Source organism: Pelophylax lessonae (assembly GCF_965119305.1).
Source record: "Pelophylax lessonae genome assembly, chromosome: 3".
In the NCBI taxonomy this organism is placed as follows: domain Eukaryota; kingdom Metazoa; phylum Chordata; class Amphibia; order Anura; family Ranidae; genus Pelophylax; species Pelophylax lessonae.
The window spans coordinates 548,399,942-548,415,327 of record NC_138770.1 but is presented as its reverse complement, the minus strand read 5'-3'; the positions used below and the strand labels follow the sequence as shown (position 1 = coordinate 548,415,327).

The following is a 15,386-nucleotide window of genomic DNA, read 5'->3' as shown; positions in this document are numbered from 1 at the left end:
TGTAATTCAATGGCAAAATACTATATAACCTATAAAGTAATCTATTGATATAGCCAATGGGGGCATATTTATAAAGCAGCCAACCTGACATTCGCCAAATATCCATCGAAGGGAAACCTTCCTGGTGCAGGTGTTTTTATTGACAATGATTGATTCATCACCAGTAAATGTTTAGAGCCTTTGGTGGAAGTGGGGCTACATGTAAGCCAGTCACCACATCAAGCAGGAAACCAAAGTCATTGTGTAATTGAATGTTATTAAACATGTTTCCTTTTCAATCGGCAGCACTGTAATTTTCTGTAAAATGCAATTCAATATGGCTACCTGAAATTCTGTGTACAGAAAGCCCCCCAGAAACATGATTTCCTGCTTGTGTGATTGGTTTATAGATTTTCCCAGAAATCTGCATGAAGATACAAGTCAGATATTGGGCATCCCCTGCAACAAGAATGTCATTTTTGGTGAGATACTGTCAATAGGAATTAACGTTTAAATGGATGCAGACCCTGCCATTTTCCTCATTAGAGCCCTGCAGGTGCAGCAGCTGATTCGTCATTATAAAAACCACTCCCATTAGATTCACTCTGCACATGGATACAGACAACAGTAATTTCTTCAGAATATCAAAAGTTAGGAGTCTGCAACAAAGTTTGTTAAAACCCTTGCAATGTACACAGATCACACAGAGGGGATTGTTTTTTTTCCCCAGCAAAAGTGGAGTTACTTATTAAATAAAGTAACTTTATTCCAACCATGAACCAGTCAAAGAGCCATTGTAATAATCAGTAAAATCAAGTGAATAAAGCAGGACCAGTTACGTTGCACTCGGGCTGTGATGAAAGATCAAGTGTGTCCTTCAGTAGGAGTCAGTGTGGAGATGAAGGATGGCAGTATACAGACAGTGTGCTAACAACATGGCAGCGTGCCGAGAATGACATCAACCAGACCGCAGGATGAATTCAGTGGAGAGCCGTAGAGGGTCAACATGAACCACAATCATAAATTGGTTGCCCCACAGCTCGTTTCGCATGCATGCACTTTGTCCAGTTTTGGAGCGGAAGGCAATTAGCTAATTTATGCATTGTGGGGTGAATTGAAGGGGAGGAGAGTGGGCGGATCTACTGAAGGACATGAGAACTGATCTCCCATCATTTCTTATACACAAACAAATTTTACAAATAATAAAAGGAAGTTACTAAAAATACTTAACTTGGGACATAATTGTTTAAAAAAATATATAGATAAAAGCAAACAGTAAAAAAGCAGCAAAAAACGACAATGCATAATATTACATCACAGCTCAACACAGGTGCTCAATTACTGTCCCTGCTTTATTCAGTTGTTTTCCTGGCTAGTTGACTGGTTCATGATTGGAATAAAGTTACTTTATTTAAGTTCACATGGCAGTCTCTGAATGACTTTGGTTTCCTGCATGATTTGGTGACTGGCTTACATTTAGCCCCACTGCTACCAACTTCTCTGAGCGCTGTTTATTTGTATGTTTCTTCCTTCATTACCATTACTCCATGATTTTTCCACAGCAGCCGGAGCAATTCTTTAAGTTTCCACCCACAGATTCACATGGCATATTGGACTTAGCACTGAGTATTAAGTGTTTTTAACCAGTAAATATTTGAAAAGTGTCTTTACTACTTTATAAAACAATAGCACAATTTTAGTATAGTAAGACACATTTACTGAATTTAAATTCAACAGGCTAGTTTGAGCTGTACATTTTTAATAGAAGAATACCTAATATAGTATTTCACAGTGGTATCTGTTGAATGACATGGTTATTGTAGCTTGTCCATGGACTGCACGCTGAGAGCTGGCTTCTGTGTTTCAATAAATTATATTTTTGTCAAGCGGCCACCACTGGAGATGGAATGTGAAATTTGGCTAAGATCCTTAGAGTCTGGCTGCTGGGAATTTTCCTTGATGCACTTCTACAAAAGTAAAAGAATAATGGAATCAGTATTAAAAGATGTATTCAGTATAATGCTGTACTTCTTTTTCTAAACTTTGAAAGAATTTTACAAATAAAATTCATGAAAACCAGGGCACAATACACTGCACAGAACCCACTTCATAAATTGCACTCACATTTATTAGGTAACGAACAAGCAAATTATGAAGTGGGTTCTGTGCGCTGTGTTGAGTCTAATAACCCAGGTACTGCACTATTGGAGGCTGTTTTTTTTTTCTGTTTGTTGTCTATGACCTATTTGTAAGCTGTGTGGAGCCATCTTGAAGAGGGAATTCCATCATTCTTAAAGGAGCCTGAACACCAGAGTTTGGGTCCATCAGACTGATCTGCATTTATGCTTTGTTGACCCTTAGGGGTCTATAATGGATGTGAGCTTGCACTTCACCTGGTGAAAGGAGCACAAGTGGAAAATTTTCGTTACACTGTGGTGTCATCTCTATAAGCCCCTTTATTAAATAGGGACTTTTTTAATTGCACAATCTATAAGAAGCTTTATTATTTATTGCATTGGCCTTATTGCATTATATGTTTGTTTGTGTATTCAATTTGCACTGGCACATATATATATATATATATATATATATATATATATGAAACACTTACCCGTTTAGTAATTTTTTTGTCACTTTCTAGTTATTATTTTTACCTTGATTTAGAGGCAGTGCATCACACATTTTAGTATTGATTTACTGCGGAAGTGGGAACACATTTGGGGATTGCAGCAGCTGCACCCTGTAATTTCCTAATTTCTATCACTAGGTGGCAGCTCACTACTACATTTATATACATTAAAATGTTGGGCAGTATTTAAGGATGATGTGCAAGCATACAATAAATAAAAGCCATTAAAAAACACATTTGACAAAACACCCCTGTTTAAACAGGAACCAAAAAAATACTTAAGACAATGACCTAAGATTGAGTTTTTGCAAATTAGGAATTGCGTATGAGTTCCTTGACAAGGCTATAAGTAGACACAATGCAATAACATACAGTATGTCCTAATGTATGGTGTGGCAAAAGACATAGGCTGACATGATCAAAGCATTCACCACCTTACCAAGTATTGTCACCATATCCTTTGCAGTTTTCCTGTGTACAATATAGTTTGTTCCACTTGACCTAGAAAACAAACACACTTTAATTTACCAAATTATAGTTTAGGTTGAGGGTATTATGTAAAAAAATACATTTGGGGTTCTAAGCTGAGCATCCTAATCATTGTATACTGCATGGGTTTGATATGTTTATGTTTAAAGCAAAAATCCTGTACACCAGGTAAAGTCAGGGGCTATTTGATATTCATTTACAGTAAATGTAAGTAAGTAATGAAGCCAGAGGGTCAGCATAACAACCCAGGAACAAGCTATTTTATAAGGAAGATAACAATGGCAGCCTTCCATATTTCTCTCTTGAAAGTTTAATTGCACAAGAATTTTCTATGTGATCAATGTTCCAATGATTTACACATTTAAAAGTGGACAAGTATAAAGGTAGCGTGCACACTGCACACTTGCTAGTAGACAGATGGTAGGGCAGTGTGCAAACGAAGCAACTTGTTAGAGGACAGGTATAAAAGTACACAGATATAAAGATGAACATATGAATGGAATAGAGGTAGCATGCAAAGCAAGCTACACTGGTTATATGGGGTGTTGCTTTAACGTATAACGCATAACATGTCACATAAACCTTAAACACATGACCATTAAAATGGCAAGAAGTCTTTCACTGTACCTTGTAGAGCATACATTTTACTAGATACAACATAATCTGTCAACAGAATTAGCTTTGAAATTTTTAATGTGAATTTTTAAAAAAAAGTTTGCATAAGAAAAAAATAATTGGCTATACCTATTAAGTTGGAATATGGGCTAAACTGATCTAGGAAATTGGTAATGTTGCAGTGTAGGAAAGCAGAAAGAAATGTTATTTTTCTGTGATTTAGCTAATAAACAGAGGCTCTTTCTGAGGCTTTTGCCACAATTCTCTTTGGGGAACAAAGGCTTGCTGCTTTTTTTGCCAACACCATAAATATGAAGCTATAATAGCATTTGACCCATGAATTTCTTTTACTGCCATTTAGAAAGGAATGCGTACTGTTAAGATAGAACAGTACGCATAAAAATGAGGGATTATTTTTCTGCATCTGGGTTGATAGCTTTATTTTCATAATTTATAAGAAAGTAATGGCATGTTCCCTGGATACATTTTAATCTCCCTACTATCATCAGAAGGCCAGTAACGCTGGACAGGCAGACAAGTGTATATTCCTTCTTGTCCACATTTAGGAACTCAATTAAGAAATTGTTGGCAAAGTCGGTAATTTGGATAGCATATTTAAATGACTGTTCACATGATAAGCTTTTTTTGGAAAGTAATTACCGGTACTTTTCTTTTATAAAGTTAATTTGAGGAAATTGTATACCTAATTACTGACATTAAACCAACAAAATGTGTATTTGGCACCGGACATAAAATATCATCCTAGCAATAAACTGGTTAACTGACATCACAACACAATAACAAAAAAATGGAAGGCACTGTACTAAAATCAAAAGGCAGATATTCATACACCAAATCTTGGGTAAGATAGAATTTTAATACACTAAGAAGTATAAATCCCTGAAGTAAATCCTATGTATATGCTTCACTACTTTTCTTCTCACCAACCCACACCTGCATTGTGTTATATTAGATTAGATGTAGAGTATTGCTCTTACGATTTACTGGCCTCCACAACACCTAGCTTCACAAAAGATGCCAGTGAGTTCTTCAACATATCAGAAGACAAAGGTTCATAACAACTGCTGGTTCCTGTGAAGACACAAAATAAACTGTTGGAAAAGGTATAATGGAATTACATATTCAAGAAGTAGCTGAGAAGTTGGTTGTTAGACCAGATTAGAAATCATTAGTGTATTGCATGTAATTGGATACTGAAAGAGCAAGGAAATAAGATATTTATACTTACCATAAATCTTTTTCTTGAAGTCCATTGAAAGTCACATGAATTTAGGAATTCTTTAACAGTAAAGGTATACTACTGCCTACAGGAGGCTGGGACACTGGCAAGCAAAAACATTAAAGCCAGCCCCTGAATAATCCCACCTCCAACCACCATGCCTCCTTTTTAAGGTAAGTACAAAAAATTTATTTTCTATTTTGCCCCTTGAATTTCTAAACAGTTAGGCCATCAAAAAAGCAATCTAACTGAGGGATGGGCAACAGCCATGGAATGGTTTAACAAGTTTGGAGGTAATTCTACAACAGATTATCTGAAGGAATCTACACCTGTATCTAGGGTAGAATAACAAAGAACCAAATCAAATTTGAAAATTGCCACAACAAATGGGAGGCTACCAAGGACCAATCTGGTGCTCCAGGCCAGAACAAATAATCACATAAACTGGCCAGGATAAAAAATCGCATAAACTGCTACCTGAAGGAACGATGGGCTCAAGTGGAGGACCATCCATCCACCTATCAAAGAATAGGTTGAACAAACACTGGATGGGTGAAAACAGACCAACAACCAATGTAGTCAAAAATGCTGCTGGGCCACACCTACCCCAAAAGGCCACAGCTCGGCCACACAAAGAGGACCTATCCCCCAGTGATCAGATCCCACAAAGGCTTCTGCACTTACACTATTCACCCTTAGTGAGAATATGAAGCAGGGTACTGGTGTGACCCTTGGCAACTGTGAGAATAAATTAAAAAAAAGACATTCTTCAAGAGAGATCTCCTAAACAATCCACAACAGGGATGCAAGGAAATGGCAATGGGGTGGATTTAAAGGCTAGTGTGCTATGAGTAGGGCCCAGAACTGCTAAAGAGCACAGAGGAGTCAAGTCCTTACTAGGATAGTGGGCCATAAGGACGTATCAATGTTGGTATGTAAGTCGAGAAGTTACTCAAAAGAGGGATGGTACTGAGAAGATTCAACCACCACAAGGGTTGCAACCACCTGTGAGGGGACAAAAGACCGCAAAGATAAGTGTAAGTTTGAGTGGAATACCATTCCCAAAGGCAGGCGTAAGAGTGCCTATCAAAGGTCACAGGGTGCAGTGAGGCCAAACAAACCAGGGAAAATGCACAATAAGGTGCAGTAATACCTGTAGGGTGAGGAGGTGCAGCTGATGGAGATTCCTTATTCCAATAACTAGAATGGAAGCCACAGGGGAGACCTGAGCACCCAAATATTGAGGAGGAAAATTACCAAAAGACAACAGAATAAACAAACAGCACCCTACTTGCAGAAGTTGAGGCACGCATTCATGCAGAAGGCTGAGCAGTGGGGATAGAGGACCTCTGGCTTTCAAACCTGCAGCTTGAGTGGGGTTTATGCTATAAATGCCTACAAGGTACTACTGTAGTAGATGAAGGAGAAAGGTGGGGTTCCTTTGCCTCATCCACAGACCTATTTCATTTAGGCAGGAGCACAATCTGACAAACCAGTGGCATCACTAAATGACAGAGTCAAGAACAGGTCTGAAGAGTCAACTTCCCTTTAAAGGCAACTGAGTCAGATGTTGTTTGGATGTATCAGCATCATCCTAGGCATATAACCAATTTGCTGTTTTCACATGAATAGATATTGTCCCCATGTGAGGCACAAGAGGCCATCACAAGTAAAGCGCAAGACAGACATTCATTCAAAATGCTCCATGACATGAGGGCTTGGCTTGTGATTGAGGAGACTTTGGTACAATATTAACCCCAGGAAAAGAGCTCCATCACATTCTCAGGAGAGGCCCAAAATCCTATAGGTTGTTTCCAGTTATCATAACTTAAATTCTAGGTACAGCAAAAAACTCTTTGCAGGTATAGGACCTCTAAAAGAACCTAGGCCTAGAACAGATGACTGATCCTCTAAATGCAAAGTACTGCAGTATGTACTGCATCAGTAGGGTAAGAAACAATCCGTTGTAAAACTGAGTTATATGCAGTTTGTTCCAAAACAGCCTTACCAGGAGTAAACTGTTAAGTCTCTCAATCTGAATCAGAGATGGTGATAGGAGCCTCAAAACACACAATGAGATGGAGGCTGAGAAGGGTCAGACTCTGCCAAAGATGGTGTCGGGGTTGCTTTACAAGCAGAGCCCTGGATAGCAGTAAAAACCTTACTCCTAGTACTAATGCTATCCTACCCTATCCAAATCTAAAGCTTTTGGCTGGACATACACTTTATTTTTCAGCTAAAATATTTGCTAGAAGATATTAAACAACCATGTTTGTTTTAATTTTGTAAAAAGTAACAAATATACAGTACCTAAAGCTTTACCAAGTTTGTCAGTAAGGCTCCATTCACATCTAGGCATTTTTGGGTGTTTTTTTGCTCTAAGTCTCAGCTCTAAAACACCCAACGAGACAAATCCCATTCATTTCAATGGCCCCTGTTCACATCTGAGCATTCTGTTGCCTTAAAGCCAATTGCTCTAAAAAGTACATGAGCTTCTTTTTGTGGCAGATTACAGACATTTTACTGCTTTTCATTGGTCACTTGTCAACTCAAAACAAAAACGCTTTTTTATTATGATAGTTAATGTTATGGATGCAAATTAATCTTTATTTAGGCCTCTTTCACAAGGGCGTTCCGTATGTCCATATATTACCCCATCCCTTTGCGGGTGATATACGGACATAATGCATGTCAATGGGATTGCGGATGTCAGCGGATGACCATGCGCTGACATCCGGTTTGTGTCCTTTCAGTTCTGTTCCGTTTTTTGGAACGGAACAGAACCCTATTTTTCTTCTGTTTAAAAAACGGAAAGGATGCAAAATTGGATGTCAGCGGTGTCATCCGCTGACATCCGCAATCCCCATAGACATACATTATGTCCGTATATCATCCGCAAACGGACAAGTGTCATCCGTGTCCGTGAAAAAAAAAAGTGCCGGAGCGGATCGCAATACGGTCTGCTCAGTGTGAAAGAAGCCTTACACTGCCTCCCTGTTGACTACACTGCCAGGTTCACTCAAAAAACAAATAACATTCAGGGAGAGATACAAAATACCGTTAAAGAGATACTTTATTAAAATGGAATAAATTATTAAAATATACATATAGAGTACATTTATTTTTCACATCCCCAAATACCATGGGTCTTCTTCCATACATGAGGTTTTGTTTTTTTTTGTTCCATTGCTGTAAACGGACATTTTACATACCTGTTGCAATCATTTGAAAGACAAAACGTCTCACACCAGATATATATTGTTTTTCAGTGAAACTCTCAGATGTCTCCTGTGAAAGGTAGGTGCAAGCTAACTGGACAAAAAGAAGCATGCATCAATACAAATCCACTAAAGCATTATGTAGTCTAAAGTTAGTCTTTGCTTATATGGGAAAAATTGGATTTTTTACATACCGTAAAATCCGTTTCTTTGAGTCCACAGACGGACGTAGCTGCTGCTTTAAATCATAGATGGATTGGTAATAAGCCCTTCCCACTAAGAGTGACCAGGTAGAGCCAAAGGCTTTGATACGCCCAGGGGGGTGGGGTCCCTGGGGTATTACCCCTGGCCTCACCGTTGCATCTTCAGTTTAGTTGCAAGCAGTGAACAATAACCAAAACCCAACTCTTCAGAGAAAAGAGGGGTGGGAGCTACGTCCATCGGTGGACTCAGAGAAATGGATTTTACGGTAAATAAAAAATCCCATAATCTCTTTCTTCCACTGACGGATGTAGCTTTTGCTTTGAATCATAGACAGATGGGATGTCCAAAAGCAGTAACCACTGAGTGGTGGGGAAAGGACAAAATTAAAAGAATGCAATTCCCACGGCTAACATAGCCAACTATATAACATGGAGCCCAACAAGCAGCAACTGGGGCTCAATGTAGCAAAACCATAAAGGAGAAGGAAAAGTGGACTGCTCCTTAAAGCGGAGTTCCGGCCAATAGTCAGGGCTAATGCATTTAAACAACAATATCCTCTAAACTGTCCCCAGTTTAGTGTACATGCAGCATGAATTACTTACCTTGTGAAGTTCTTGTCCAGCGCGGCCATCTGCGCTGTGGGCAGCTGAAGCCGCAGTGTCCCTCTTCCTGGATTTTGCCAGTCCCAGAATGCTAAACCCTCGTCACTTCCGCGTCATTGCACATGCCCAGAAGCTGTTCTCCATCCGTTGGCAGAGAATGACGCACCTGCACCGGATGTGACGAGGGACACCGGTGCAGGTGCATTGACTCCTGGGATTGATGACACTCATCTCCCAGGAGTCAATGCAAAGCAGAAAATGATGTCGGCGGCCGCAGTCGCATAAGAAGGAAGTGGAGCGATTTTCCATTAAAAATAAAGTAAGCGAACCAAAAAAAAATATCCAATTCGTTTTTAAAATGTGATAATGTAATGTATGATGGGAAGTTTAAAATGTGTCCGGAACTCCGCTTTATATGGTGGCCTACAAAACTTTGAGGCCAAAGGATGCATCCAAGGATGCCAACACATCCACTCTGTAAAACTTGGTGAACGTATGTACAGGCGACCAAGTGGCCACCTTGCAAACCTGCATTACTGATGGCGGAAAGCCCAAGAGGAACTCAACACCCATGTACAGTGAGCCGTGACAGAGCAAGGAGGAAACTTGCCCTTAAGGGAATAAGCCTTCACCACCGTCTGTCTGATCCATCCAGAGATGGTCACCGCAGATGCAGCCTCACCCTAACGGAGTCCAGCCGTATTCACAAACAGAGAGTCCGATTTACGAAAGGAAAATCAGTAATCTCCAGATACTCCTGTATCGCCCGAACCACATCCAAGCAATGCACGGCAATTTCCTTAGGATGTGAAGGTTTCGGACAGAGTGACGGAAGCACTATGTCTTCGTTCAGATGGAAGTCTGAAACCACCTTAGGAAGAAACGACAGATTAGGCCATAACACTACCTTATCCCTGTGTATTACCAGATAAGGAGAGTGGCAAGATAGCGCCTCTAGTTAAGAAACCCTGCGCGCAGAGGTGAAAGCCACCAAAAAGGCAACTTTCTGCGACAAGGAGAGCAAGGAAATGTGTCTTATGTTCTCGAAAGGAGATTTCTGAAGAATCGATAGAACCAAATGAAGGTCCCAAGGAGGTAACAGAGACCTCCTGGGGGGAGCCAAATGGCGAACCCCCTGAAAAAATGTACAAATCAAAGAGTGCGTAGCCAAAGGGCATTGGAAGTACACAGCCAAGGCCAAGATCTGACACGAGTGCCCAACGCCAAATTTTGGTCAACCCCTTTCTGTAGAAAGGTCAGAATCGTGCTGATAGCAAAGGATCTAGGATGCAGATTCAGCAATTCGCACCAAGCAATGCACGCTTTCCACGTACTGTACAATGATAAATACGAGAAGTGGACTTCCTAGCTTTGAGTAAGGTAGAAAGCACAGAATCGGACAGACCCCTGTCCTTTAACACCTTGTTCTCAACAGCCAAGCCGTTAAAGCCAGCGACTGTAAAGCAGGATGGAAGATCGGACCCTGAGATAGATGATCTTCCCGCAGAGGAAGTGTCCACGGACCTGCGACCTTCAGCCAAATCACGTCGACATACCAGGATCTCCGGGGCCAATTGGGAGCCACCAGAATTACCAGAATCCCCTCCAACTTGACCCTGCGTAGCAGGCGAGATAAAAGTTTTAGCGGAGGAAATGCATAAATTAGCCTGTACTGGCTCCAGGGAGCCACCAGGGCGTTTACTGCGTTGGCCCGAGGATCTCTGGACCAAGCCACAAACTTTGAAACTTTCCTGTTCTGTCTGGAGGCGAACAGGTCCACATCCGGGGTCTTCCACCGGAGACACAGATGGTGGATTACCTGTGGATGCAGGGACCACTCTCCCTGATCCAGGGTTTGACGACTCAGGTAGTCCATCTGCCAATTGTCTACGCCCAGAATGTACACGGCGGACAGGGCACTTCTGGTGCCCCCTTGATGATTGACATATACCACGGCCATGAAATTGTCGAACTGGACTCAGACAGAACACTCCTTGAGATTGTCCGTCCAGTGGAACAGGCTCAACTTGAATGCTCTCAGTTCCAGAATGTTGATTGGGAGCTTGGACTCTTCCAACGTCCAGGTGCCTTGAACATTCAGGGTGCCCAGCACCCCCCCCCCCCCCCAACCAGTCAAACAGGCATCTGTCGTCACCACCGTCCACAATACTGGAAGGAAGGAAGGATTTTCCATGGAGAAAATTCGGAGAGCTGAGCCACCAATTCAGGGAGTCCTTGGATCACAGAATCAAACAAATCAGACTGTCCAGGGAGAGAGGATCCTTTTCCCATTTGACAAGGATATCCTGTTGCAAAAGACTCCTGTGGGCCTGAGCATATAGTACGGCCTCGAAGGAGGACACATCAGGCCCAGCACCTTCATAGATGACCTGTGAGACACCAGGTCGCCAGCCAGCAGCCACAAAATCGCTTCCCTTAACTTTTGTAACTTCACAGGAGGTAGAAATACCTTTGGCCGAAGCTGAATCTAGGATCATCCCTAGATACTCCAGTCTGGTTGTTGGAACCAGGGCAGATTTCTGAAGGGTGAGATTCTAACCGAACTGCTTTAGAGTGTGAATGGTCACCTCCAAATCCCATTCCAATGTCACAGACGAGACCGCTCGGAGAAGAAGATTGTCTAGGTACCCCAGAATCGCTATTCCTCTCTGTCGTAGCAGAGCCAGGATAGGGGCTAACACCTAACATCCGGGCCTGGTGAAATAAATCACCAGGCCCGGATGGCGTACATCCCAGAGTACTCAAAGAACTTAGTAAGACTATATCTAGACCACTGTTCCTGATCTTTGCTGACAGTATTATGACAGGAAATGTACCAGGGGATTGGAGGAAAGCTAACGTGATACCGATTTTCAAAAAAGGGCAGAGGTATGTCCCGGGTAATTATAGGCCTGTCAGTCTGACATCAATAGTATGTAAACTTCTGGAGGGAATGATAAGGGACTATATCGTAGAGTTTGCTAAAGTCAACAACATCATCAGCAGTAATCAGCACGGGTTTACAAATGGGCGTTCTTGTCAAACCAATCTCTTAACATTCTACGAGGAGGTGAGCTGTGAGCTAGATAGGGGGAGACCAGTGGTGTACCTGGATTTCGCTAAGGCGTTTGATACAGTTCCCCACAAGCGCTTAATTTATAAAATAAGGTCTGCAGGTATCGACCGCAAGGTTTGCTCTTGGATACGGAACTGGCTAAAAGGGCGTGTCCAAAGGGTGGTAATAAATAGCGCATACTCAGACTGGTCTGAGGTGGTAAGTGGGGTCCCCCAAGGCTCAGTCCTGGGACCAACCTTGTTCAATTTATTCATAAACAGCATTGAGGACAGGATCAGTAGTTCTATATCAGTTTTTGCAGATGACACAAAATTGGGCAGGGCAATAACTGCACAGCATGAAGCAGATATCCTACAGAATGACCTGGACAAAATAACAAAATAACATAAAAGCACAATACACTTTAGGGGGGGAACCTTTGGGGGAATCAAAAATGGAGAATGATCTGGGAGTCTTGGTAGAGGATAGACTAAGCAATAGCATGCAATGTTAAGCGGCAGCTGCCAAAGCCGGCAGAATATTAGCATGCATAAAGAAAGGGATGTATTCCAGAGATAAAACTATAATCCTTCCACTTTATAAAACTCTGGTCCAACCACATTTGGAGTATTCTGTCCAGTTCTGGTCGCCAGTCCTCAGGAGGGATGTGTTGGAGCTGGAGAGAGTCCAGAGAAGGGCAACTAAACTAATTAGGGGATTGGAGGACCTTAAATATGAAGAGCATCTGCAATCGCTTGATTTATTCTCCCTGGAGAAGAGACGCCTGAGAGGGGAAATGATAGCAATTTATAAATATCTCAATGGTGACCTCAGCATAGAAAAAAAGCCATTCAGTCGAAAGGATTGCATGAGGACTCGAGGGCATACAATGCGATTAGAGGAGAAGTGTTTTAACCTCAGGCAACGTGGGGGGTTCTTTACTGTTAGGGCTACAAGATTGTGGAATTCTCTACCACAAGAGGTGGTTTCTGCGGGAAGTATGGTGGCTCTCAAAAGACTCTTAGACGTACATCTCAAGGATCAGAACATTTAGGGGTATGAGAGATGATTACGGCCACACACACCTACACAGGTTGAACTAGATGGACTATTGTCTTTATTCAACCTCACCTACTATGTAACTATGTAACCTTGGTGAAGACCCTGACAGCAGAGGCTAGACCAAATGGTAACGCCACAAATTGAAAATGGTCCTTGCCCACCGCGAAGCGGAGGAATCGTTGATGACCCTGGCAAATAGGGACATGGAGAGAGGCATCCATGATATCGATCGAGGCGAGCAGGTCCCCCTGATGCAAGAACGCTACCACTGACCGTAGGGACTCCATGTAAAATTTCTGGACGCGCACAAAGCGGTTCAGAGTTTTGAGGTCCAAGATTGGATGCAATTTGCTCTCCTTCCGTGGAATGATAAACAGGTTCAAATAGAACCCTCAAAAGCGTTCCTGATGAGGAACTAGTAGAATCACGCCTTGTGACAGCATATCCTGAATCGCTTCCTGCAGACCCGCAAGGCAGTCTGGGGAGGGAAAATATCTGTCTGGCGGACGGGAATGAAACTCTATCTTGTGCCCGGACTGAATTACCTCGTGGACCTACCTGTCGTGCAACAGTGAGGTCCAAGGATCCGTGAAAAAAATGGAGACATCCCCCAGCCCTGAAGTGGGTGGGGCGCCCCTTCAGGCAGAAGGGGTCTTCTTGGAAGTGCTGGGGGCAGAGGATTTCGGCTTACCAGCCCACCGTTTCCCGGATCCTTTTCTGCCCAAAGTCTGTTTGGTTTTCTGTGACACGGTCGCACGAAAAAGACGCTTCAGAGCTGTAAAGGAAGGACCTTGCTTACGCTACGGAGACTTACTATTAGTCGAGTGAGGAAGAAGTGTGCTCTTTCCCCAGTGATCAAGTCATCCGAGGAGGAACCAAAAAGGCGATCACCCTGAAAGGGAAGATCCGCCAAAAGCTTCTTAGAAGCCTGGTCGGCCGACCAGTGCTTTAGTCGGACCGCACGTCTGATGAGCACACTTACCACTGACGCTCTGGCCGCAAGCGGAAGAACGCCCAGGTTTGCATCACCTACAAATTGCAGAGTCTGCGATAATTCTCCCAAGACCGGGCAGCTAAAACTGAAGATGCAACGGTGAGGCCAGGGGTAATAACCCAGGGACCCTGCCCCCTTGGGCGTGTCAAAGCCTTTGGCTCTACTTGGTCACTCCTAGTGGGAGGGGCTTATTACCCATCCGTCTATGATTTAAAGCAGCAGCTACGTCCGTCGGTGGACGAAAGAGAAATTTCATTTATACACTCTTTACTTCATAACAATAATATTCAATCCTCATTTTTTTTATTATTCCTATATAAATGTTGTACAATGATGTCTCTAGCCATGCAGCTAGATCCAGACTGAAATTGCAGCACACTGAGCACTCCTATACCTGGTAGCCTTCCAGAAGAGGATGCAACATTTTGAATAAAAAGACAGTCACATTGGTGTCAGGTGATATAATTTCATCAGATGTAACGTGGACAGCATTATATTTGCCAAGTAAGAAGCAGCCTTCATCGAAGTCCTGTCAAAAATGAGTTGAAAGTATGCACTTAATTATCTGTACATATATTTTGGTAAACACTATTCTTTTGTATAACATAGTTTATCAATATTCTTACAAACAAATATATAACAGCTGTCAGATCAATCATGACATACATTAGAACAACCCTATAGTTTTTTTTTTAAATTATAGAATTAGAAAGAAATATTGAGGCCACTGATTTAGAAGATGGATGCTTCGGGCCATTATTCAGTTCTATGCTCTACTACACAGTATAAGACTTCATGTACACTTCAAGCATAACTCCACTTTTTTGAGAAAAAAATATTCCCCCTGTATCCAAGTGGGTTTAATGGGAGTGATTTTATAATTAATAATCAGCTGTGTGCCTGCAGGGCTGGGCCTGCATCCCTTTCGACATGATTTCCTATTGGGAGTATCTCACCAAAAATTACAGTATCTCACAAAAGTGAGTACACCCTTCACATTTTTGTAAATATTTTATTATATCTTTTCATGTGACAACACTGAAGAAATTGCACTTTGCTACAATGTAAAGTAGTGAGTGTACAGCTGGTATAACAGTGTGAAAATTTGCTGTCCCCTCAAAATAACTCAACACACAGCCATTAATGTCTAAACCACTGGCAACAAAATTGAGTACACCCCTAAGGGAAAATGTTCAAATTGGGCCCAAAGTGTCAATATTTTGTGTGGCCACCATTATTTTCCAGACTGCCTTAACCCTCTTGGGCATGGAGTTTAATAGGTTGCCACTGGAGTCCTCT

The 15,386-nt window shown here is 42.0% G+C and overlaps 1 protein-coding gene and 1 long non-coding RNA gene across 3 annotated transcripts in view; one reads left to right on the top strand and one right to left on the bottom strand.

Annotated features, from left to right (window-relative positions):
- Positions 1-15,386, top strand: part of LOC309551537 — a 68,742-nt gene that overhangs the window by 11,405 nt on the left and 41,951 nt on the right. The gene's annotated exons all lie outside the window — the stretch shown is intronic.
- Positions 1,686-15,386, bottom strand: part of LOC309551536 (dihydroxyacetone phosphate acyltransferase-like) — a 145,129-nt gene continuing 131,428 nt past the window's right edge. For both annotated transcript variants that reach the window (XM_082252161.1, XM_082252160.1), the window contains exons 12-16: positions 14,482-14,616; positions 8,165-8,264; positions 4,711-4,804; positions 3,048-3,109; positions 1,686-1,946 (exon numbers count right to left, since the gene is read on the bottom strand). In XM_082252161.1, coding sequence (XP_082108287.1) covers positions 1,909-1,946; positions 3,048-3,109; positions 4,711-4,804; positions 8,165-8,264; positions 14,482-14,616 — 429 coding nt within the window. In that variant the 3' untranslated portion in view covers positions 1,686-1,908. The remainder of the gene's footprint in view (positions 1,947-3,047; positions 3,110-4,710; positions 4,805-8,164; positions 8,265-14,481; positions 14,617-15,386) is intronic.